The following is a 22,163-nucleotide window of genomic DNA, read 5'->3' as shown; positions in this document are numbered from 1 at the left end:
ATAAAAAAAAATGGTATTTCTATGACAAATTCACTATGTTTTAAAATTAGGATTCTGTGTACTTTTTGTATATTTAAATGACAGATTTAGAAAATATGATTAAAAATAAAAATGTTATTTAGGTTTTAAATACATTTTGTGGTATAAGTTTTATTGATAAACATAAGTGTATATTTTAGTATGATTAAGATTTTGGTTGTGATTACATGGATTTTGGTGTGAATAAATAATAGACTTTTATACTTTTCCTTGTTTATTAATTACATGTTTTTCATATCTAGCTAGAGTATATTTTGATGGCAAGTTTAATGTAGTCTCACACGAGAGTACTACTGAATTAAATGCAACATACCTTTGTGATATTCCAGCAAAGTCCTTGTAATTAAAGTGGAATAGTATCCTTATATTTAGACAAAATTGGTATAACTCGAATTCACTTTTTAATAACACTAGACATTCACAATTTATTTCGAATATAAAAATTGTTTATTCAAATTAACCATCTAAAAAATATATACAATTTAATTTTAGATTTCTATCTAATTTACGTATTCATACAGTGAAAGAATGTACAGACTATAATAAAATATACGTAATTATAATTAATATAAATATTAATACCGGATACCAGATTCGCCATGGTGGTTGTCGTCAGCACAGAGAATAAAAAAAAAATAGGCACTTTTCTTAAAACGAATCCTAACTTCCGCTCTATCACAACCATTACAATGAGCTATCATCGGAATTAAAACCTAAATATATATTTTACATTTTTTTTAAGCTTATTAATGATCGGTTTAGTAAGTTTACCATAGAAATTGTCCTGTGTAAAATCTATTATAGTGCTGTTTTAGGTTGTACACAATCTTACTGCCATTTTACATTCCACACAAGAATATATACGTGGAGGTTGAAAATAGCAGTACGAATTGAGTGATTGATTATCTATTAATATTCACAAAACTAGCTTTACAACTTATTTATTTTTAATAAGTAAAACAATTTATTGATTTTGTGTTTTGCGAAATAACAAATGCTTCTGAATGTATTTTAAATTAACTACATTTCAAAAGATTCATACAACTTTAATTAGTAGAAAATCGTTCCCAAATTTACATTATTAAACTTTATTAGCTTTCTTGTATATTTTTCAATAAATTATCCTTGTCATTAAAGTTGATTGATAATTTTAAGGTAATGCCGGATTTCAACGACGAACTGAGCTATAACGGTAGCAAAATTACTAGTAATTAATATATGATATAGTACGGTTATATTATTTAATCCAGAAAATTTCACAAATGACGGTGATCATCGATACTTTAGAAGACTTAATGCATCAAGAGAACGAGTATAGCCAGCCAGAGGAGCATAAGAGACCATACAAAAACTCGGTCTAATTTTCTTTGCTTACATTGAAATTTTGATGATAATGCGTAAAGTACTCATGACGGACGAGTTACTTCACTTTTTTTTAAGCCAGATGACCGAAGGAGGGAATGAGAGATCCTTATGGTCAAAGGTCAATAATGTTATAGAAGCAACATTTGCATAGGAGCAAGTATCGACTTGCGCATACATTTTTACATTACGTTACAGCGTATTTCTGTCGTAAAAGAAAAAAATAACAACATAAATACGGCGTTAATTTGTACAATTTTTTTGAAATGTACCCATTTTATTACAATTTATATATATATATAACTTATGACAACTATGTACTATGTAAGTAATATGTACTTAAATGTCATTATAATTTTACTTGAGGATATATAGTTATGATAAATATTAATAATTAAAAATTCGACTCAATAGTTAGGTTTAAAATAATGATTTTTTAATATCAATGACACGTGAACTATTTTAAATTTACAAAAACTGTTGAAAGTCTTCATTATTAAATATATATTAAAATAGAAAGCAGTAGACTAGAAACATTAGAGTTGGTTTACATTATGTCGCAACGAAAGTTTTGTAATCGGCGCTTGTCGTGTCTAAATTTTTATCGATGGCACAATATAAAAACGTGTTTATAATATCCGATTCGACATATAAATAAAAGCTGTCCAGCTTCTATTTCCGGTAAAAATGTCGTGGCCGATAATTTTAATATAATATGTCAGTCCGATTTAATGTAAACCAAGTCTTGTAATACAGATACAATTTGATTTTGTTTTTGTCATAGATGAATGGTAACATTTACACGAGTTATTAAATTTATTAATACTTCATTTTTAATGGAACATACATTTTTTATTCAGTTAACTTCGAGTGTTATATTTATGAACATAATATAAGTGTTATTTTTTAAGTTATATTTATGGAAATATGCGTTCACAGTAATTAATGTCCGGCTGCTGAGAGAATTCGTTCTTAACAGATCCTTGACATTGAAATGGCAAAAGTTTTAAGCTAAAAATATTGTTATTATTTATGTATTTGTCTCACTAACGAATATCATTTAAAAAAAAAAAAATTTATGTCAATTTACAAAAGTATATGTATAATTTTGCGTAAATTTAATTTATACATATATTAATAAATGCTTTCACAGCTAAGCCGCTGAACCGATTTTGGTTAAATTTAATATGAAACACATCAACACACATCACACATCTGTTGTGTCAACATGAGTTGAACATCTGGCAACACGCGGGCTAAAAGTAGTACAAAATAAATGTTTTGTCAGCTGTTCATTTTTGTTTAATCATGTCATGACTCTCTCAGCGCACCGAGTTTAAGATGGAAGATCATCACGACTTACAATGTAATATCGAGTTTATAGTAAAATAATTTAGATTTGAATTTTTTTTTTGTTAAACACCGTAAGTTCTTCATGAGTTTGAAATATATAGAAATGGCTACGGAACCATTATCTTGAATACAATAAAGACGACTACTAGATATATACACGGTTTCGATTAGTATAATAGTACATGAGGTGGTATAAAATCAGTCAAAATCGCTGTCTTCCTCCGACGACTCAGATTCCGATTCGGAGCTGTCAGGATGGTTCTTTGTGATCTCTACACAGTTGTCCACGTCCGTCAGTCTTTTTAACGATTTACCTGAAATTACAACAATCATAAATTTAGCTAAACAGAGCTATTAAGGCGTTCATAACTGTTCATTAAAATGAAATCTTTCAGGTTTAAATTATGTTAAAATATTTAAAATACAATCGCCAGATGTTCTTTCAATTTAGTTTACATTTTTTTTTGTAATTCTTATTATAATTGTAACTTATAATAAACATATATTTCTATAAACAGGTTTAATTTTTATTGTAAATAAAATTACGTTTGTGATACAATGATACAGAGCTGCCAACACCTCCTAATTTGTGGGTAAGTCGGAAGAAATGGGATTTTTTTTCAGGAGGAACATTTCTTAGAGGATTGGAATTAACTCTTCAGTTCAATTTAATCAGGTTAATTTCAAGTATACTATATTTGTTTAGTTTCTTTTTATTTAACATAGTATTACCAATGCATTTTCTATTTCTTTCAATTCACTCGGTCAGGGGGAATTTCGATATGGCACTAGGGGGGATGCTTCTTAGAGGTTGGCAACACTGCAACGATATAATGATCAGTCGTGTAGTGAGTCACGTACCGGTGAGCGTGGTGAGCAGGCGGTTGTCGGCGGCGGGCGCGCTCTCGGCGCCCAGACGGCGCGCCAACTCGCGCGCGCGCTCGGCGCCCGACACTGGAAGGGGAGGGGGGTTTGTTACATCACAAGCACGCTCTGATATCGTTTACAGATAATAATTCATGAAGCCTCTTTCTATATTTAATATTATGTAAAATTCGAGACATGTTTATTTTATCAAAGAACACTCATATCCCATTGGATATGAGTGACAATGACAATAAGGATTGGAGTTACCGAGATTGGCTGCAGGCGGAAGATATTATTACTATGTTAATTGATAATACCTCTGTTCCCTTCTTGACTGGAGTCCTCCGTCATAGCCACCCTTTCCGTTCTGTAAACTCCGGTTACGAGATCCCACACGAAAAGGCACTGAAACAATAAAGTCAGATCATTTTGGATTTCATTTATTTAAGATTATAAATAATAATTTAATTTTTTACCTGAAAGGGGCTTTTGATAATTATGATGTCAATGTAATAAAAGACACGAACCCAAATCGATAACCAATAACAAATGTTTAATGATTTTTCTTCGTCTAGCATTATGACTATTGTTTTCGTTTTATTTATTTCATAATTTCGACACTGGAAGAGTTTGTAACAAATCCTCGGTCTAATAGGTCGGGCGTCGTTTATACGCTTTTAGGTATTAATGTTTCCACACGCCTAACAAGAAAACCACGAGTAACGAGTACGGACCTGCGCCGCGTACTGCTGGCGGTGCTGCAGACAGCCGGCCGACGCGTCCTTGCACGCCTCGCACTGCAGCTGCGCCGTGTCCTCGCTCGCCCACAGCCACATCGCGCACAGCTGCCGGACACGCGCACGGTATTTAGCGGCTACATTGAGGCTAGGCTAATTTTATAGCGAGATCAGCATACAGAGTCAGTCATTACAGGGCGGGACGTCCCGGGACGATACACTGCATAAACATAATTATATAGTGTCATATAACGTACAAGTCACTAGCAGTCAATCGTAAAGTGTATTTTCCACAGCTCACACGGCTCGGAGGTGGACATAATCGCGGACAAGGCGCCGAGTCGTGCTCACCCCGGACAGGCAGCCGCTGGACTGGCACACGTCGATGACGTGGCAGCCCCAGTCGAAGCAGTAGATGAAGTGCTTCCCGCCCAGGCGGCACAGGCGGCCGCAGACCTCGTTGCACAGCAGCTCGGTGTCGAGCGAGCGCTGCGTGGCGCGCAGCGCGGGCGCGGGCGGCGCGCGCAGGCGCTCCCACGCGCCCGCGCACAGCCCCTGCAGCGCCTGCCCCGCGCCCGCGCCGCTCAGCGGCAGCGCCACGTGGTAGCCCGACATGCAGTCGTCTGCGCGCAACGCGGCCGGTTGAGAGCACGGCAGCCACGCCCCGGTGTGGCTTGCGGTGCTCGTTTTATAAAAATATATGTTTTATTCGTTTATCATTTTCGTTTTATGAAGGAGCTTAATGTAATCAATGGTCCGGGATGGAGAGTTGCATTTCAGTGGTGACTTTACCCCGCCGAACCCCCGCTCCCTCTCCAGCCGACGGTCGGTTCGCTTATTAGCCATATGAGACTTTTGTATTTGCCCCCCCCCCGGACCAAAAGTAAATTTTCTTGTTAAGCTGTTTTTAATTGCCTACTTAATTTTCTTTCGGAGCTTGCGGTGGATTCACACCGGTAGTCTAGAATACTAAGTCGTACAATATCTTGTGACGATTTAAAAGTTAACAGAAAGAAATCTTTGAACGTACCTTCCGAATCGGTGATGACCGAGGTTATCTCGTCGTCGCTTTCTAAAAAATACCGCGTGAAGAATTTGCTACATTTGGAGTTTCCCGAGTGCACTAAATACGGGTCTTGAGGGCTGACCGGACAGTCTGATAATGTTTTCGAAGTGTTGTCGTGCACCGACACAGTTTTAAGAGATCCATCATCCAACATCTCCATAACTCTGTACTCGGATTCGCTATTTCTATCTGATTCGAGCGATGTCAGTCCTGGATTCTTTAGGTCTAAGCTAGATGTCGGCGAAGGAGGTCTACTGATCTGATTATGAGCTCTAAGAACTACGCTCTCCACGGACGGTGACTTCGCCCGCTTTGATTGACTTTTACTGGTGGACCCTGTGTAATACTTCCTATTACTTCTTAACACTCTAAAAGGAACGATGTTTTCATTATTATCTTCAGAAAATTCATACTTCTTATCGGCTAAGCGTCGCTTCCTAAACATACTCAGCTTCTCACATTTGGTCTCCGCTTCTTCTACAAATTCGTATGTTTTTTCAGCTATTATTCTATGCGTTTCATTAAACCTAGACATGCTCTCCGCCGGTCTGCGCCTCGGTGACCTTAACGGTGGACTGATTAATGTTCTAATTGACGGAGAAGGTCCTTCCCACTCCTCCATTAAATTGTGAGATATAGATGATGCTTGAATACATAGCTCCTGACCCATAACATCTGGCAGTTGGACTGGTCTGGACATTTGATAAGGTTCGACATCAAAATCTGAAAAGTCAGCTAAAATGTTCTGGACAACATTGTTCTGATACTTGGGCGACTGGAAGGCTGCAGATACGTCCGACGCGGGCGTACTTGGATTCGTGTATATTGAATTTAATTCGTCCCTATCTAATGAGAATTTTGTTTCCTCGGGCACATCAATTTTTTCCTGATCTGGTTTAACGATGTCTATTTCTAATATGTGAATGAAATCTGTATAAATTATAATTTGGTTCGAGTAAGCTAGTTGAACGACAGGTTCGTACATACTAGAATCGGACGTACAAAAGAATCTTGTGTGTATCGCGAAGCTATGTTCCAAGCAGCGTTTACTCCAATTCAGATCATCTGAAAAAATATAATCTTTTAACAAAAAGTTATAGTTTATATTATCTCTATATCAAATTCCAATGGCAAAGGCAAAGACAAATAAACAATTTTGTTCTTGAATTGCTGTGACATTTAAAATAATCTGTATATTAAATAAGGATTCGTAAAAAAATTGCGTTTATAATATTAGAAGTAAATATAACCACAATTCAACCACAAAACAAGTGGAATTGTGTTTTATTATTAATAAAGATAATTATTTTAAAAAAAAACCGTTTATAGTGCCAGAGCTAGCAGCATATAAGATTTGTTTATCTTTACTCTTCCTGCCTTACACTCGAACCATCTTAGTAAAGTGTACCTACCTTCATCTCTAGAAATAGCTGAACATTGCCTACATCCTAATCGAGGTACTCCAACAACACTGAGGTAGGATCGTTCAGAGCAGGAATCTCTACAAAAAATTACAAATACAATTTGTTTCAACAATTATTCTATTGGTAATAAAATATTAGGCTATTAAATTATTTACATCTTTGAATAATTATTTTTATTAAGATAATTATTTTTACTTACGCAATACCATACACCACAAGAACTCCAGGATTGTGTTTCCATTGTGCCATTGATATTGTCACTTTGCTGTCAACACAGTCATCACCGAATAGAGGAATACTGTGCACTGGCCGAACGATGCGACCCGGCACCCACGATAGAAAATGTAGCCTATATTTTAATCATATATATTAATCAATATTTTTGTTCAAATAGACTCCTATCTCATTAAGCTTTAACTAAAATAGGCATGATGACTGATTTTGAAATAACCTTCTATAATGTAGGTAAACGTCTACTATTACTGAAAATAATTTTATTTCAGTAATAAACAAACAATTGCATTTTTATTTACCTATTTTGAATTTCGCTCGAAAACAGAAAACACCATATATAAATAAGCAACAAAAGATGACGGTTCTTGAAGAATGTGAAAAGCAATTAAAAGAAAGTATGGCTACAGAACATTTTGAAGAAATTGGAAATTGAGGCAGAGATTCATAAAAATATTAGGGCTTCACATATGCGAGTAATACTATGTAGTTAACAGAAAAAACCTATGATAACACTAAAGATAAATAAAAATGTGCTTACAAGGAAGTTTTCACATTTCGAAATTCAGATGAGCAAGTCTTTATTTGATGAAAGAAATTTTCCTAACATCAACAAATCCTGGGCAAATTAGAAGAATTTGCCTTAACAAAACCTTGTTCCATCATTGATAGATCTTGGATGGTTTATTTTCTTCACAAAAACGCGAATAATCAATGACAACTAATTAAATGATGCAAAATAATTTTGAAACGCGTAAACACAACAACTATTCAAGAGAAATGGTTATAAATACAGAGGCGTAACATCATTTGCTCTGATTGGTGTTTCAAATAAAATGGCCGATTTCAGAATTTTATACTTTTATTTTATTAAAATCTTATTAATCTCAATGTGTATATTAAAATGGGATAATTTTTTAGAATCCTTTTAAAATAGTTTCTTCTCTAAAATCATTTATTTTTTTATTCTTTAATACTGTCATCATGCCTATTATTTATATATTTTATCTCAAGAATATTAGTGAATGTTTTTTTTTATATAAAAAATGTTAATTTATTCCTTTGTACTACTTTTTATAAACACTTTATGATTTTAGTCAAAAAAATATTTATTGCTGAGTTCTCAGTAAGTTCTCTCAGTAAGCTTCAAAAGCTATATCTTTTCATTTTCTACATATAAAAGAACTTGCTCATATGTATACTTTATGTATTAAAAAAACATTAAGAAATGTTTATTATATAAAATATATGGAAGTAATTTGATTTGAAAATGTCATATAACAATTTGTTTTACCAATATTGATAATAATATAAATTTGTGTCACTTTACTTAAAAAATTAACTCATAACTTTTGACTAAATATTCTATAAGTAAAAATTCATTTATGAAACATTTTTTTATAATAAAAGTGATTCTTACACAAAAAAATATCTAAGTAATGATTTAAATAATATAAATAAGTTTTAGAAAGTAATATCAATATTAAACTATTGATATCATAGATAATTATATATCTCAATGTAATTAAAACATGTTTAATCATTTTTATTGTAGATAAAAAAATGAGATTTAATATTTTAATCCGTTAGGATTACATATAATTTATTTTTCTATTTAATTACGGCTACTAAGTTAATTAATAAAATAAACAGCATTTTTATAAAAATGAATTGGTTTTACTTCCCATTAAAATTTAAGAATAACATATGAAATAAATCAGTTATAACTATTGCAATGAAATTTGTATTATTATGCTTTTCAAGTTAACTTTAAGACATTAAAAGTAATACTAGAATATTAGTAAAAACGTAAACTGAATGCATTTGAAAAAATATTACCTAGTTGACTCAATACTCACGTAAACTTTGAACTTTCCCGAAAATATACTTGGGTGTTACAACTATAAGTAAAACTAAGCAGAAACTGTCCACACTGTGAAAACCCCATAAATACATGTTCCCTTAAGTACTGGATGGGCACTATGTCCATGAGACAAAACCGTAACCGAGGAGGAATTTTGTCAAATACTCTTTTTGACTTCTCATTTGGATTTTTTGAGGTGCTACCAAATATCTGTAAAAAATACTTTTTGTAAGACGACTGATTAAAACTGTTACTAAAAATTAATAACAAAAGTAAACGCCAAGTGACTATATTACTTATATTGATAGAAATATTTCTGTATGAATAGTTACAAAATATTTTAAAATAACAGTGGTTTTATTTTAGATTTTATCGTGTAAAAACAAAAATAGAAAAATAGTAAAAATCAGAAATAATTTCAAACTTACCTCTCTATTAAATAACTTATGCACTATATTATTATTACTAGTTGAGATATTCGTTGGAGTATTACAATTTGTTTTGCTGTATTCATTTTTACTAAAAGCTACAAAATTTTCAGATTCTTCAGCCACAGAAGAATCCATATTCGTTTGTTTGACTGCTGTTTTGACAATTTGATCAATGTTACCAATATTTACAAAAATATGATGCCTAACTAATATCTTCTTGTGATCACAGATAATTAAATCAATGCTTTATGACATTATTTTATAATCGACGGATCACAAGTCACAACATAGGTAAAATCCGTTGAGTAAATGGCGTATCCGAGTTTCATTTTGGAATAATATTTGATTTTGACAGCGTATCGTAACGGATCTTGTCAAATTTTGTCTGATGATGGTTTGATTTTACGCATTGGTAAATTGGTAATATAGATGGTTTTGGCTTAAACAAGGCCTGCTCGTGTTTTGGATAAAAGTAAATTACAAATATTAATGTCATAACAGTTTACTGTTGAATTTCGTATTTGTGTTAAGTGGATACTTATAATTACTAAAAATGGAACCAATGACTCTAGGAAGTCCAACACATTCTCCTTCTGGAAGTCCAAATGTGGGGTATTTACCGCCATTTTTATTAGGAGAAATAAACCCTCCACCTTTGTCAAGCTTATCTCCCCGACCAAATAGCTTATCCCCTACCAAAGGTCGTAGTCTAGCTTTTGGTAAGTATTTCAATTATAGGAGAAAAAATGATTTAATTAAATTTTGCCCGTTATAATAATGATAAATCTTACAGGTTCACCTACAAGCCCGACTCAAACCTCAACACCAGATCAGAAAATGTACCGGCAGAACATGTCAATACATCAGCAGGCTCTATACAACCAGCAACAAAATTTATTTGCCAACATACCAACGTCACCTAATATTTCATATTCTAACAAAGCAAATGGACCACCCATAGAAGATTTATTTGATACAATTAAGAGCAATGAACCTTCGGTTAACAAATCACTGTTTCAAGAAAATAGTTTTATAGGGTATGGCAATAATAACTCAATGATGCAGAATTCATATGCTAATAATATATCAGTGAATAACCAGTCTTTGACTAACCAGTGGCAAGATGGCTACCAGGAGCAGGAAGAATACTGGATCACTGTGTTTGGTTTTCCTCCTAATGCAGCCAATACTGTTTTAGCAAGATTTAGTAATTGTGGTGCTATACTGGGTAACATAAATTTTTGTTAATCATATATTTATAAATTTGTTGCCTTCATGCTTTGTTAGTTCATCAGTTGAAATAATCATTTTAAAATTGTATTACATTTTAGATAAACAATATCCCACACAAGGCAATTGGGCTCATGTAAGATATGCTACTAGAGCTGAAAAGGAGAGGGCCATGGCCCTCAATGGAAGACAAGTGCTGCCTGGTGTCATGGTGGGTGTAGTAGAGTGTAGAGAACCCCCACGAATAAATGTTGCCAGCCCGGGACCTTATACCGAAAGGTAATGTATTTCTAATAATGCCTTACTTGTAACAAAATTAATTTATAGAGAGTAGAGTAAATAATATTATAGATACTTGTGTATTGAGACTTGTTTCGTCGGCTTTTACTATTAGTTTTATCTTTCAGACAAAATACAGCAAGATCACTTTGTCCTACACCAATCCCATCAGCACCAGTACCTCAGAGGTCTACAGGTCTTATTTCAAAAGCACTAGATTATGTACTTGGCTGGTGACAAACACTACATTTCAGACCGCTGAATCATTTATTATATACCTGGAAATGGAATAAATTGTAATTGATGTACTAATGACTGAATCCAAATGTATATAAAACAACTAGCATGTTTTATTTTATTAGGGCAATTGAAGACAAATAAAATACCATGTAATTACTTAAGTTATGTTTATTTCTATACATTAAATATAAAATACTTAAATCAAATTTTTATCTGTCCAATTTATTTAATGTATTTGGTAATAAAAAACCATATTTTATTAATAAAAATCTATGGTTTTAGTTAAGACACAATAACCTTGAGTTAGTAAATACTACGTATATATAATAGTCAAAAGATAAGTCAAAAGTCTACACTTCACATTGCTATTAGGAAATGAACTATACTTTGATTAAATTCTAAAGGGTTTAAATCTTCCTTATGAGGTCATAATTAAAATAAACCATTGTAATTTTATATTCTTACTTTTTACGTGCCACACAAGTATTCATGAGCAATTTCGTTCAGAAATTGGCTTTGTAAGAAATATTAAAAATCCTAAATATACACAGAACACTAGCTCATCCTTTAGTTAAGTAATACAAAGTATTGTACGTTTTGTTTAGACAACAAATATCTATTTGGAATTAAATACATAGTAGTAAAATATTACACATTAGTTTTTCAAAGTTGAAAATTAATTTTTGACTAACAATTATAAAAGATACATAATTCAATGTTGAAACTTTTATAATTTATTTATCTAGATAGAACGCCCGTCTAGTTATACGTCGAAAAAAATATCAGCAAATTTGATAAAAATTGTCAGTATAAAGTAAATATGCCTTCTTTTTGATACTTTACAATTTGATCTATACAAATGTAGATGATGATTAAAAATACTGTAAAAAAATATTCAGCATCTGTAATTTAAGCATAAATTTGTTAAAAGAGCAATAAATCATTTGTTAAATTGTAAATGTAACACAATGGTACATAACTTAATAATAATTTTCAACACAAAAGTTGAAAATTTACCATGTGACTGTTAATCTTAAGTTATTAAGATATACTGTGACACATTTAATATTTATTTGAAATTAAAAAATATATTTATGCCATATTGTAACAAGTGTTGCCCGATTTTGCCCCAAATGTTTATTGTGCAAAATAGAACATTTAAGCTTTTCTATATGCAAACCAGCAAAAACTACAATAATATCTGCTCTAAGCATTCCCTACCGACATTGTTTATAATACTATACACAAATATGAATATAATACAATTACAATATATGAATACAATTATTTACTTGTTATTGATAAGTATTAATGATAATTATTAACAATTTTTTTTCATTTACATATTTTCACAAAATTATTATATTCAATTTTCCTTTAAGACAATTACCTATAGTTGATAAAAAATCTAATTAAATTAGTTTTTAGTTATTATTAAATGTATTAAAACTTGATAAATTAAATTATTTACACTAACTGTTACCCTTCCGTGGGAAATATGAAATATCATCCGGACAATTGGAACACCACATAAAAGAGCGCACATGTAAAACAATAAATAAGATGCATGCTTAAATATGATTTACTTTCACATACAATCATTTCAAATTTGGCTTCTCCTATATTGCAATTGAAACACATCAGTCTATCTAGATAAAAGAATAATCAAATGTTGATACTCTTATCTTTATACTATGTGACTATTTAATTTTTCTAACAAGAGCAAATAAATTTAATAGAGATTTTTTAGTTTTATGTTATATTTCAATTAGACCGTAAATATCTTCCTACATACACGAAAAATCTAACATTTAAATTCCTTACATCTGAGATATTATCATCATCATCTATATATTTTTTAAATCTAGCTTATCGTTGAACACGTTTTACTATAGAGAAAATATTTAGATGAATTTTAGGTAAAAAAACAATAGACATTCTATACTACTAGTAGTTCTGCCAAACTGTCAGAGAGCTAAAAGCTACTTTCAACAAAACCAAAATTTATACAACATGAGTAATTTATATTAATAGTGGAGAAGAATTTGTCAAATATTGCAATAAAATAATAATTCCTGGTGAATTAAACCAACTTGTGGTTTGTGACTGTGAATTAGATTTTGAAATGCATATTGTAATGAACTTTTTTTTAAGGTTGCTTGTCAAAAGATGATTATTTACAATTACTTTCAGTTAAGTTTTTAATTCAATTATTGCCAACTAATATAATTTATTTTATTATGTTGACAATCTAGTTGTGTCAGACAGAAAAATGTATATTCCAAAATATATTTATTTTTTCATTTGTTTGAATCTGAAAGTTTTTTAATCACACCTAAACATATTACTCTTCTTAGGAAACTTATTTCATTTTGGCTGTTCTATAGTAGCATTCGCAAGGTCTGTCATTTTTGGGTACTTAACACCATGTTTGTCAAGTTCACTCTGCGACCAGAGTATCATTCGTAAAAGGCTGCACAACTTTGGGTTGGTGTATTCTTGGTTCTCCATCTTAAGTATTGCTGCATTAAGTTCACTTGCAATCTGTGTAAAAAAACAAAAAAAAAAATAGTATATACAACTCAAACCGCATAAAATGAACAGACTGTTATAAATATAATGTGCCAAACAAATGGGTATATAAGTTTTATTAGATAAACCTAAATAAACAACTCACCTAAATAAATAACTTTTATGTATAAACAATTAATTGATCTATGAACTATTTAATTTTTCAAAACTTATCTACTAACCTTTTGACTATGTGAAGGTAGCAACAGGTCAGCAAATGGTGATGTGTGAGGGTCTGGAAAAGCTAAGAGTGCGAGAGATCTCTCTAGCTCAGTGAGAGCATTACGGTCATTTGCACCAGCTTCTGCTAATGTAGCACTTGCAAAGGCAAGTGCTTCCTCTGCTCGCCCACCTCGAATTAATTCCAGTAACTGTAATTGCTGAAAAAAAATGTAATGTGTTATTTATACACGGATACAGTGCTTATAGCTATTTTACACTTTATACAAGGTTTGTATGACTTAACAATTGTATAAAAATTATGATCAACTGTTACAGTAAAAGTAATTATGCAGATTTATTAACAATTTTTTATAAACATGATATCATAATACCTGTAAATGAAAATATAAATATCGGTCGTTATCTAACAACTCAGGATGTAGGGCATTAACCATTGAAACGGCCTCAGGGATTCGTCCATTTTGCACTGCCTCTCTGATCATGATACGTTCATCTAGTGAGCTACATAGAGCTGGTTCTTGTAGACCTGCCTCTTGTTGAAATTTCAAAGCTGCCTCTTTGAAACCTTCTGTAGGTTAAAGTTAATATTTCAGATTTAACTTAAAAGTTAAACACTAAATTAGATTCAATAATAAAACCAAAATATAAATAAAAAATTAACTACCTCCTTTACACAAGAATACTTCTCTTTGTCAAAAAAATATACAATTTCTTTTCTTTTTCTTGGTCAGAAATACTTTTTTTTTCTCTATATTATGAACATCAGAACAATAGAACCTACCTGTTACTAAATAATTCATTATCAACATATTCATATCCGTTCTCGATATATGAAGATCATCACATTTAGATCGATCGTAGTATCTCCGCTCGGGTCTATTATTACCGTTGTTTGTTGATGTTTCAAAGCTCATTTTTGGGGTTTAGAAGCGAAAGTGGGATAACTGGGAATTGATTACGATGATACGTACGAAATTAGGATTTAGTGATTTAGGAATACACAAAAAGACACAGTTCACAAATTGACTTAGAAGATGACAATGTAATGTGTCAATGTCAAACTTGTCATAACTTAATATTACCAATAAAATTGAGAAAAAAATTCGACTTTGTTGAATATAAGTAACAGATTTAAAAAGCAAGTACCGTACTAAAAAGTAAAAAAAAAAATAGTTTTTCTATATTTTGATATCGCTGCTAAGTAAAACAGCAACAGAAAAAAACATTTGTTACATAAAATCGCTTTAATAACGTTACTGCTGGTTAACTATTTTCAGAATATTTTATTTATATTACAAAAGCGCTGCAAGTTAAAACCGTAAAATGGAGTAGGGAACCAAATACCAAGGAAGATCCAAGGACTCAAAAACGAGTTGGGAGTTTTTTCCGTTGAATAGCAAATAATAAATAATATCCTGGGACATTATTCACACACGGCTATCCCAATCCAAGCAGAATTTGTATTATCGAAACCAGACAACTGATATACAACTTTTATTTTGTAAATACATACTTATATAGATAATTACACCCAGACTCACGACAAACAGACAAGTTCATGCATACAAATGTCTAGTCCTGGATGGGATAGAACCCACAACCTTCAGCGTAAAAGGCAAATATTAACCAACAAGGCCAACCGACCCGTCGTAGCTTTTTTATAAATCACAGTAATGTATACATATGTGTATGTTCAATGTATGCTCATTTGCTCTTAAAAAACGTTAAAGCGAGTATTCTTAGTACTGCTCAGTTCTCTGCGTCTGTGTTATCCAAATCTGTAATAAAGAATCCCTCAGTGCCGGGACTTAATTTTGTAAAAGGACCACCTTTAATTGAGAAAAAATATTGTTACCATTTTTTTCACGCGGTGTAAACCTTAAGAAGGGTATCCGCCTCCGGGGCAGACCGATTAAGTGGGATTCTTATCCACTAAAACCACTGCGTTGACGGCATGTGTCGGAGAGGCTACAGGATCGTGTTGATATAACGCAACCGCGGCCTCTCCTGCGCTATGCTCCGCTAGTGGCTCGGCGGAGCTCTCCTCACGGGACGAAGGTAATCTCGTCCCCCTGGACTACTCGTTAGTGCGTATGGCAGCGTGAGGCCATCCCAGCTGGCATCCTCCTCAGGGAAATAGGATACGCGAGGCCCCTACCTCAGGCATCCACGGCCCCAGGGTTACGCCCTCTCTTTTAAGCCCCGGGCGTCGGGGCTACACAATATTGTTACCTCATTTATCCAATCAATTTATAGCATTGGCTATCTGCCGTAACAGTACCAAATGCTAAATCTCAAAGGTACACCTATGTAACGAATATCCTTAATATTGAAAGATCGAATATGAGAATATCGAATTTGAGGGCGATAGTAGCTACAACACAGTTTTATACTAATGTAGTTCCTATCGTATTTATTAAGATATGTATAATTTGTTCAAAATAAATAAATAAAAATATAGTATGATATATAAAATCTCCTTGTTTGCTCCCTTTTATTAAATATTACGCTGCTTCCCTAATAAAATTAAATATTTCAATTTATTATTCAAATAATACTTTCACTTTCAGACTTCCTCGACAAAAATGGTGATAGCTAGGCTAATATGCATAATATAATTCACAGCCTACAGCACTTGCAAAAGATGTAGATTTTTAATAGTGAAAAAAATATTAGAATTTGATTTAATTAGTTCCGGAGATATTATTATTTTTTTTTTTTTATAGAATAGGAAGGCGGACGAGCATATGGGCCACCTGATGGTAAGTGGTCACCAACGCTCTTAGACATTGGCATTGTAAGAAATGTCAACCATCGCTTACATATCCAATGCGCCACCAACCTTGGGAACTAAGATTTTATGTCCCTTGTGCCTGTAATTACACTGGCTCACTCACCCTTCAAACCGGAACACAACAATATCAAGTATTGCTGTTTTGCGGTAGAATATCTGATGAGTGGGTGGTACCTACCCAGACGAGCTTGCACAAAGCCCTACCACCAGTAGAACCCCTACACAAACCCCTACCACCAGTAGAGTTTACCCCCTACATAGAAACAAATTTTACGTTTTTATTTAGGAAGGAACATTGAGTATATTCTCAATGTAAGGAACATTCCCTTCAGTATATATTTTAAAGTAATTTGTGAGATGTCGAATATATGCTTTTTAATTGAATAACTATTTACAGAGAAGGAAAAAACAAATCAGACATATTAAAATGAAAGTCTTGAATTACATCAGTTTTGTTTTAATTACATTGTTATGAAAATTGTTGGCATTATATTTTTACCTTTCATTCGACCATGCACAATATGTTGGAGTTACACAAACAACATAATTTTAATAATATTTACAATTTTTTTAATTCCAAGCCAATAAAGCGTAGTATAAATATATCATACATAAATCGCATGTGTAAGAGTGATTGTTCAAGATTTGATCTTCTAATTAAGCAAAAACTTTAAAAAATATAGGTTTAATTAAAAATCAATTGTAGTGGTGTTTAGCTAGTTTATTTTCAGTTCTTAAACGCCAATAACCTACTAATAATGAGCTGATAATACAATTTAAAAAAGACCTATCCTAATTTTTTTATTGAAAAATGCATGGTAACAAATTATATCCTGTTCATATTTAATAAAAAAAATATTAACTCAATTTATTAAACGAAAGCCCAATGGTGCTCAAAAAGAGAACTCAATAAGTAATTGTGAATGCACAATACGTAAGTGAGAAAAAATAACTTAAAAAATTAAATAAAACTAACTATCTAATTAGCCCTTTTGTATCAGTAATAAGATTATTTTTCGAAAAATTCCTATATGAGAACTAATTTCATATATTTAGATAGTAGGATATTAAAGGAAAGATTATTATCAAACAGTCTGATACAAGGACATTTTGTCAAAAATACATTCTGTGTTACCTGAACACAGCAGGATTTGACAAAGAGAAATAAAAATTATAATTTATATACTACAACTATATTTCGACAACACTAAAAGTAAAGTAAAAATAATTAAACAAATCAAAATTATGGCTAACTAATTCGCAATCAACACATGAGAATGATTCTTAACAGGCACTCTGTGTGAATTTATTTGTGTTATTAGATATTCTAGTCTATCTATAGTATCTGTCATATTAGAAAACATAATCAGTTTATATTTGGTTCAATCATGGCTGCATACCAAAAAAACCTGTTATTAATATGGTCAAACAAATCCCCATAGTTACAGCCATGTCACCTCGTACAAACCCCGTGAATCTCTCAGTCTATGAACACAATTATGCAGCAAATCTTAACTAAGCATTATAAGCTAATTTATGTTTATGTGGCATGACCGTTCCATGGAACTTACCTGTGCCAATATTGTGGATATTTGGGGAAAAATATATTGTATAAAACCATGAATATATGGGCTAGCCTTTATAACAACTGTAAGGAATATTTAATACTGTATGGACATGTAACAAGCAATGTTTCCCAATATTGGTCACTGGTAAATTCCGCTCACAATGTACATATATCCACCATTAGGATACTCTATATTCTTCCCGCATATAATATTCACATATACCAAAATATGTTTGTCTTGATATTTTTGCAGTGTAATGCTGCAAACCACCTTCTTTTGTTATTAGGACAGATCTGAAACAAAAATGTATCTTTAAATATCATAGTATATCATTTGGATTTTTTTTTAATTATAAGATTTGTATGTAATCCCTTCCAAATATATTCAGGTTATTTCATCTGAAGTTAAGTGACAACCAATAAATATCCTACTGCTTGCTGCTATACATTCTCCTCTCTTAAGATGGTTTTGGAGCTTTACACACCACACTGCTCTGATGCAAGTTTGTGTATAAGCATATGAATTATGTATACAAACACACAAAAAGTAAAAGGTATCTGCATCAGAACCTGCAAGTTAAGCTCATGTTCTAACTACTAATCCATCTCTACTATTTAAAATCATACTTATTAAGTTCTTGAATATTTCTTCATAAAATATTGTAGGATTTTAGAATAACTTACAGCTGGGTACAAGATCCTGATGCATATGTTCAGCATCCATTCCAAGAGGCATGCAGGTGTTAGGAGGAGGCCGGCGCTGTACCTATAAAATATTAGAAAAAAAATAGAAATATAAAGGTATCTAGATTTTAATTAACCACAATATATTAAGTATAGTAATAGTCTATAATGTCCCACTGCTGGGCAAAGGCCATCTTTACTTAAGAGATGGCTTGGAACTTATTCCACCTTATTCCAATATAAATTGGTGGATACATGTGTCAGAAATTGATCTGACACATTAGGTTTTCTTAAAATGTTTTCCTTAAGCAAATACATTATAAACACACGAAAATCCAGCCAGCTTTGAACCTACAACCTTCGATTAAGATTTACTTTTGCATTAGAATATTTCATTAAAACTTATTAGTGTGTGTTGTAAAATTGGCGTAAAATTTTTTAATATAAAAAATTTAGTTGATACTATTGATCAATGCCTCATATCACATTGTATCAGAATGAACTTATATCATAGCTGTAATTTATTCAACTTTAAGAGATAAAATAATACTCTACATAGTTGATATTTTACCTGGTCAATGTTGAAACGCACAAACGCCTCATACTGCTCAGCAAGCTTGTTGCTTAAAACAGAATCATACTCTGCGCGCAATGCTGCCTCCTGTTCGCGAAGCATGCGCTCGCAAATAATACGCACCTGTGCGAATTTATGTGGTTAGAAAAGAACATAGTAATTAAATACAAAAAAACTAATGACACAATTAATGTTTATTTATGTAATACTATTGTATTCTGTAAAATAGGTTGTCTGTGAATTTGCTGTAAAGTTATTTCAGAATTGTTTTTAATAAAATTTACATTTTATTTAACTTTAAGTGCTAAATTGGTAACCTCACAAACATAGATGCACATTCATGTTACTATGGACTTTAATAGATGTATGTTGCTAACGAAAAACAAAAGGTGATGTCTTCTTCTATACAAATTATGGTAATCAATTATATCTGCATTGCAGAAACATTGGAACCACATCTTGCAATTTCCAAAAACTAAACATTTTCATTACTCTTTTTTATTATAATACTTTAAAGCTTTTACCATTGAATTATTTAATTAAGTATTGTGCATTCATGTCTAAAATAAGGCTGGTTATTACTCTTCACACCTGATTACAATGATCAAAGATAAGTTATGCTTGTGTAGTATTTTGTTTACTTATTTTAAGCATTGCCCACCCCCAGTATTCAACCTGATAGGTTTATAAGACTCAACCACCATGAAACCTTTTTCGAGTTCAGCAACTACCTTGATACCTGTTTAAAAGTGAACAATGCCCTATGATGCATCTTCTGTCCTTGAGCGGCGTGCGAGTGGTGAGGCGGCGAAGCATCGCCCTCACTACCACTGGACGACGAGCAGGATGCAGCAACGCCTGATGCGAACCGCAACTGCCGGCGCCGGTGAAGCCGTTTGATCTCATCGTAGATCTCTTGGGCCATGCGCTCTGGAACGTTATTGTTCTTGTATTAATAAATAAATTATCATCAAATTATCATTCATAACTAAAGATAATTTCAATGTCGAAAATTTAAATACTTTTACAATTAGATGATTTCTTAGATTTCTAAATAATAATGAATTAAGTGCTTTATTTTTTCAATCATTGAAATCTTTGTTCAGTATATTGATGTATAATGGCTTTTAGTTATGCCGTCAGACATATATGCAACACAGATTAAATATACTTTAAAATTAAACAGTCACAAAGCATGTGAATTTAGACAACAAAAATTGAAACAAGAAGGTCAATTTAAGCCACCTTTGTAGATTTACCCACAAAATACTGTATATCTAATCAAATACAACATGAAGAGGTTTATAAGGTTACTGCTAATGAATATAAATTTGTAATTGACTGGAGAAAAAAGGATAATTCCAGTTCACAATTTTTCATTGAAAGTAATGAATTAATTGTTTATTTAATTGTAGTTACAATTAAATTTGCACACAAAGAAACTCAATTAACTATTGGAAATTGTGGTTTTTAATTGAGTTATAATAAGTTTAGGAATAAATAAAAATGATGATGAGATCCGTATTTTAAATGGCTTTCTTGAAATGTATTATACCTTAATAAACAAAACTCAAGTTCCTATTTTAAAAACTTAGAACACTATTCTAATTAAAACAACCACGTAATTAACAAAAATGTAGGCCGAATAATAAGCAAAATAATGAACTTATAATTATTGCTTACAATAGAGATTCAGATTAAATGCAGTTCAGCGGTAATATGCGATCTACCACGCATAGTGGACGCAGGTATAAATTAATCACAATACAAAAACTTTACTATCTCTTACATGTTTCCAACTCGCTTTTCGCATTAAAGAAATAAAAATGTAACTTGCTTGGTCTTTGTTGAATTTTTTTTTTGTTATAAAATAGTAAAAAACAACAAAGCCAATACGCCCAACGGTCATAGCGCATCACCTGTCTCTTTCTTGCATGATAAAAATAATATTCACGATATCAAAAAAACAATGGCGATAAATCATACAGCTGACTAATAACTACAATAGAACAACACTTTACTTACCACAATATAGTAAACAAGGTTTGATTTATAAGTTCTTTGTTGAACCACATAGTTGTACAAAAATAAACAAACCTGGGGTCAATTTTACAGGTGCACTAACGGTCTCTCCAAATACAGAACTTTTAGTTTCCGACATTTTTATTCCAGGACTTGTACTCGAGCTTGCAGCGATTAAAGCACATCTTCGTCTCTTTGATGGTAGCTGCGCTGATGGCTCCCAATCTAAATTTCTTTTGAGTGTAGCACACGCCATTTTCTTTTTACGCCCAAAGAACGTCCTTTACAGATTCGATACTAATAATATTTTTTCTTATAATAAACCAACCAAAATTTAGAAATAATATTACAGACTAACAATACATAACACTAAAATTTAAAATTAGGTTTTAATAAATTAATAACTAAAAAGATTTCTGTAAAAATTTCAGATTATTCGACACAATTCCAATCTCTCCGTTCCAAATCCAAAATCAGACTCGAATGACTTTTCTGCTGTTTGTTAATTTTGACAGTCTTATTGGTTTAAGGCGTACCAACATGACCATCCTAACCCAGGTAATGTTTATTTTTACGGATACTTGTACCAGCAAATTTAAATCAATCTGTAGTTGAATATATGAAATATTATAATTTAATAAATGA

The 22,163-nt window shown here is 32.0% G+C and overlaps 4 protein-coding genes across 5 annotated transcripts; 1 reads left to right on the top strand and 3 right to left on the bottom strand.

The window, feature by feature from the left end:
* Window positions 1-59: 59 nt before the first annotated feature.
* Window positions 60-9,523, bottom strand: LOC126768628 (uncharacterized). Of its 2 annotated transcripts, XM_050486831.1 has the most exons (10): window positions 9,372-9,523; window positions 8,939-9,153; window positions 7,048-7,197; window positions 6,837-6,925; window positions 5,389-6,489; window positions 4,710-4,981; window positions 4,356-4,466; window positions 3,939-4,026; window positions 3,616-3,708; window positions 60-3,068 (listed from the first exon to the last, which is right to left on the bottom strand). In XM_050486831.1, exons 1-10 carry the CDS (start codon window positions 9,507-9,509, stop codon window positions 2,953-2,955), a joined length of 2,373 nt encoding a protein of 790 aa, XP_050342788.1. In that variant the 5' UTR covers window positions 9,510-9,523; the 3' UTR covers window positions 60-2,952. The 2 variants fall into 2 exon arrangements, with proteins under 2 accessions (XP_050342788.1, XP_050342789.1); XM_050486832.1 differs by lacking the exon at window positions 4,710-4,981 and having other exon boundaries at window positions 2,939-3,068.
* A 214-nt stretch (window positions 9,524-9,737) lies between these two features.
* LOC126768696 (nucleoporin Nup35) lies at window positions 9,738-11,282 on the top strand. Its single transcript, XM_050486960.1, has 4 exons — window positions 9,738-10,093; window positions 10,168-10,602; window positions 10,706-10,883; window positions 11,012-11,282. The coding sequence occupies exons 1-4, from the start codon at window positions 9,928-9,930 to the stop codon at window positions 11,118-11,120; spliced, it is 888 nt and encodes a 295-aa protein (XP_050342917.1). The 5' UTR covers window positions 9,738-9,927; the 3' UTR covers window positions 11,121-11,282.
* Window positions 11,283-13,284: 2,002 nt separating this feature from the next.
* LOC126768709 (glucose-induced degradation protein 8 homolog) lies at window positions 13,285-14,904 on the bottom strand. Its single transcript, XM_050486980.1, has 4 exons — window positions 14,659-14,904; window positions 14,249-14,445; window positions 13,877-14,074; window positions 13,285-13,667 (listed from the first exon to the last, which is right to left on the bottom strand). Exons 1-4 carry the CDS (start codon window positions 14,789-14,791, stop codon window positions 13,491-13,493), a joined length of 705 nt encoding a protein of 234 aa, XP_050342937.1. The 5' UTR covers window positions 14,792-14,904; the 3' UTR covers window positions 13,285-13,490.
* Window positions 14,905-17,112: 2,208 nt separating this feature from the next.
* On the bottom strand, window positions 17,113-22,014 carry LOC126768724 (akirin-like). Its single transcript, XM_050486999.1, has 5 exons — window positions 21,594-22,014; window positions 20,236-20,426; window positions 19,494-19,619; window positions 18,923-19,004; window positions 17,113-18,532 (listed from the first exon to the last, which is right to left on the bottom strand). Exons 1-5 carry the CDS (start codon window positions 21,772-21,774, stop codon window positions 18,522-18,524), a joined length of 591 nt encoding a protein of 196 aa, XP_050342956.1. The 5' UTR covers window positions 21,775-22,014; the 3' UTR covers window positions 17,113-18,521.
* Window positions 22,015-22,163: the final 149 nt, after the last annotated feature.

The sequence above is a fragment of the Nymphalis io genome, chromosome 5 (genome assembly GCF_905147045.1).
Source record: "Nymphalis io chromosome 5, ilAglIoxx1.1, whole genome shotgun sequence".
NCBI lineage: Eukaryota > Metazoa > Arthropoda > Insecta > Lepidoptera > Nymphalidae > Nymphalis > Nymphalis io.
This window is presented reverse-complemented; position numbering and strand designations above follow the sequence as displayed.

Bases quoted from the DNA above. Each gene is read 5' to 3' on its own strand.
- LOC126768628 (XM_050486831.1), bottom strand. From the start codon at position 9,509: ATGGATTCTTCTGTGGCTGAAGAATCTGAAAATTTTGTAGCTTTTAGT. The intron at 9,154-9,371 runs GTAAGTTTGAAA...TATTTTTTACAG, and splicing joins ATAAGTTATTTAATAGAGAG to ATATTTGGTAGCACCTCAAA. The intron at 7,198-8,938 runs GTGAGTATTGAG...ATTAAAATATAG, and splicing joins CGGGAAAGTTCAAAGTTTAC to GCTACATTTTCTATCGTGGG.
- LOC126768696 (XM_050486960.1), top strand. From the start codon at position 9,928: ATGGAACCAATGACTCTAGGAAGTCCAACACATTCTCCTTCTGGAAGT. The intron at 10,603-10,705 runs GTAACATAAATT...ATTACATTTTAG, and splicing joins TAATTGTGGTGCTATACTGG to ATAAACAATATCCCACACAA. The intron at 10,884-11,011 runs GTAATGTATTTC...TTTATCTTTCAG, and splicing joins CCGGGACCTTATACCGAAAG to ACAAAATACAGCAAGATCAC.
- LOC126768709 (XM_050486980.1), bottom strand. From the start codon at position 14,791: ATGAGCTTTGAAACATCAACAAACAACGGTAATAATAGACCCGAGCGG. The intron at 14,446-14,658 runs GTAGGTTCTATT...TTTAACCTACAG, and splicing joins AATGAATTATTTAGTAACAG to AAGGTTTCAAAGAGGCAGCT. The intron at 14,075-14,248 runs GTATTATGATAT...ATTTTTTTTCAG, and splicing joins ATTTATATTTTCATTTACAG to CAATTACAGTTACTGGAATT.
- LOC126768724 (XM_050486999.1), bottom strand. From the start codon at position 21,774: ATGGCGTGTGCTACACTCAAAAGAAATTTAGATTGGGAGCCATCAGCG. The intron at 19,620-20,235 runs GTATCAAGGTAG...AAATTCGCACAG, and splicing joins CATTGTTCACTTTTAAACAG to GTGCGTATTATTTGCGAGCG. The intron at 19,005-19,493 runs GTAAAATATCAA...AATATTTTATAG, and splicing joins TGCGTTTCAACATTGACCAG to GTACAGCGCCGGCCTCCTCC.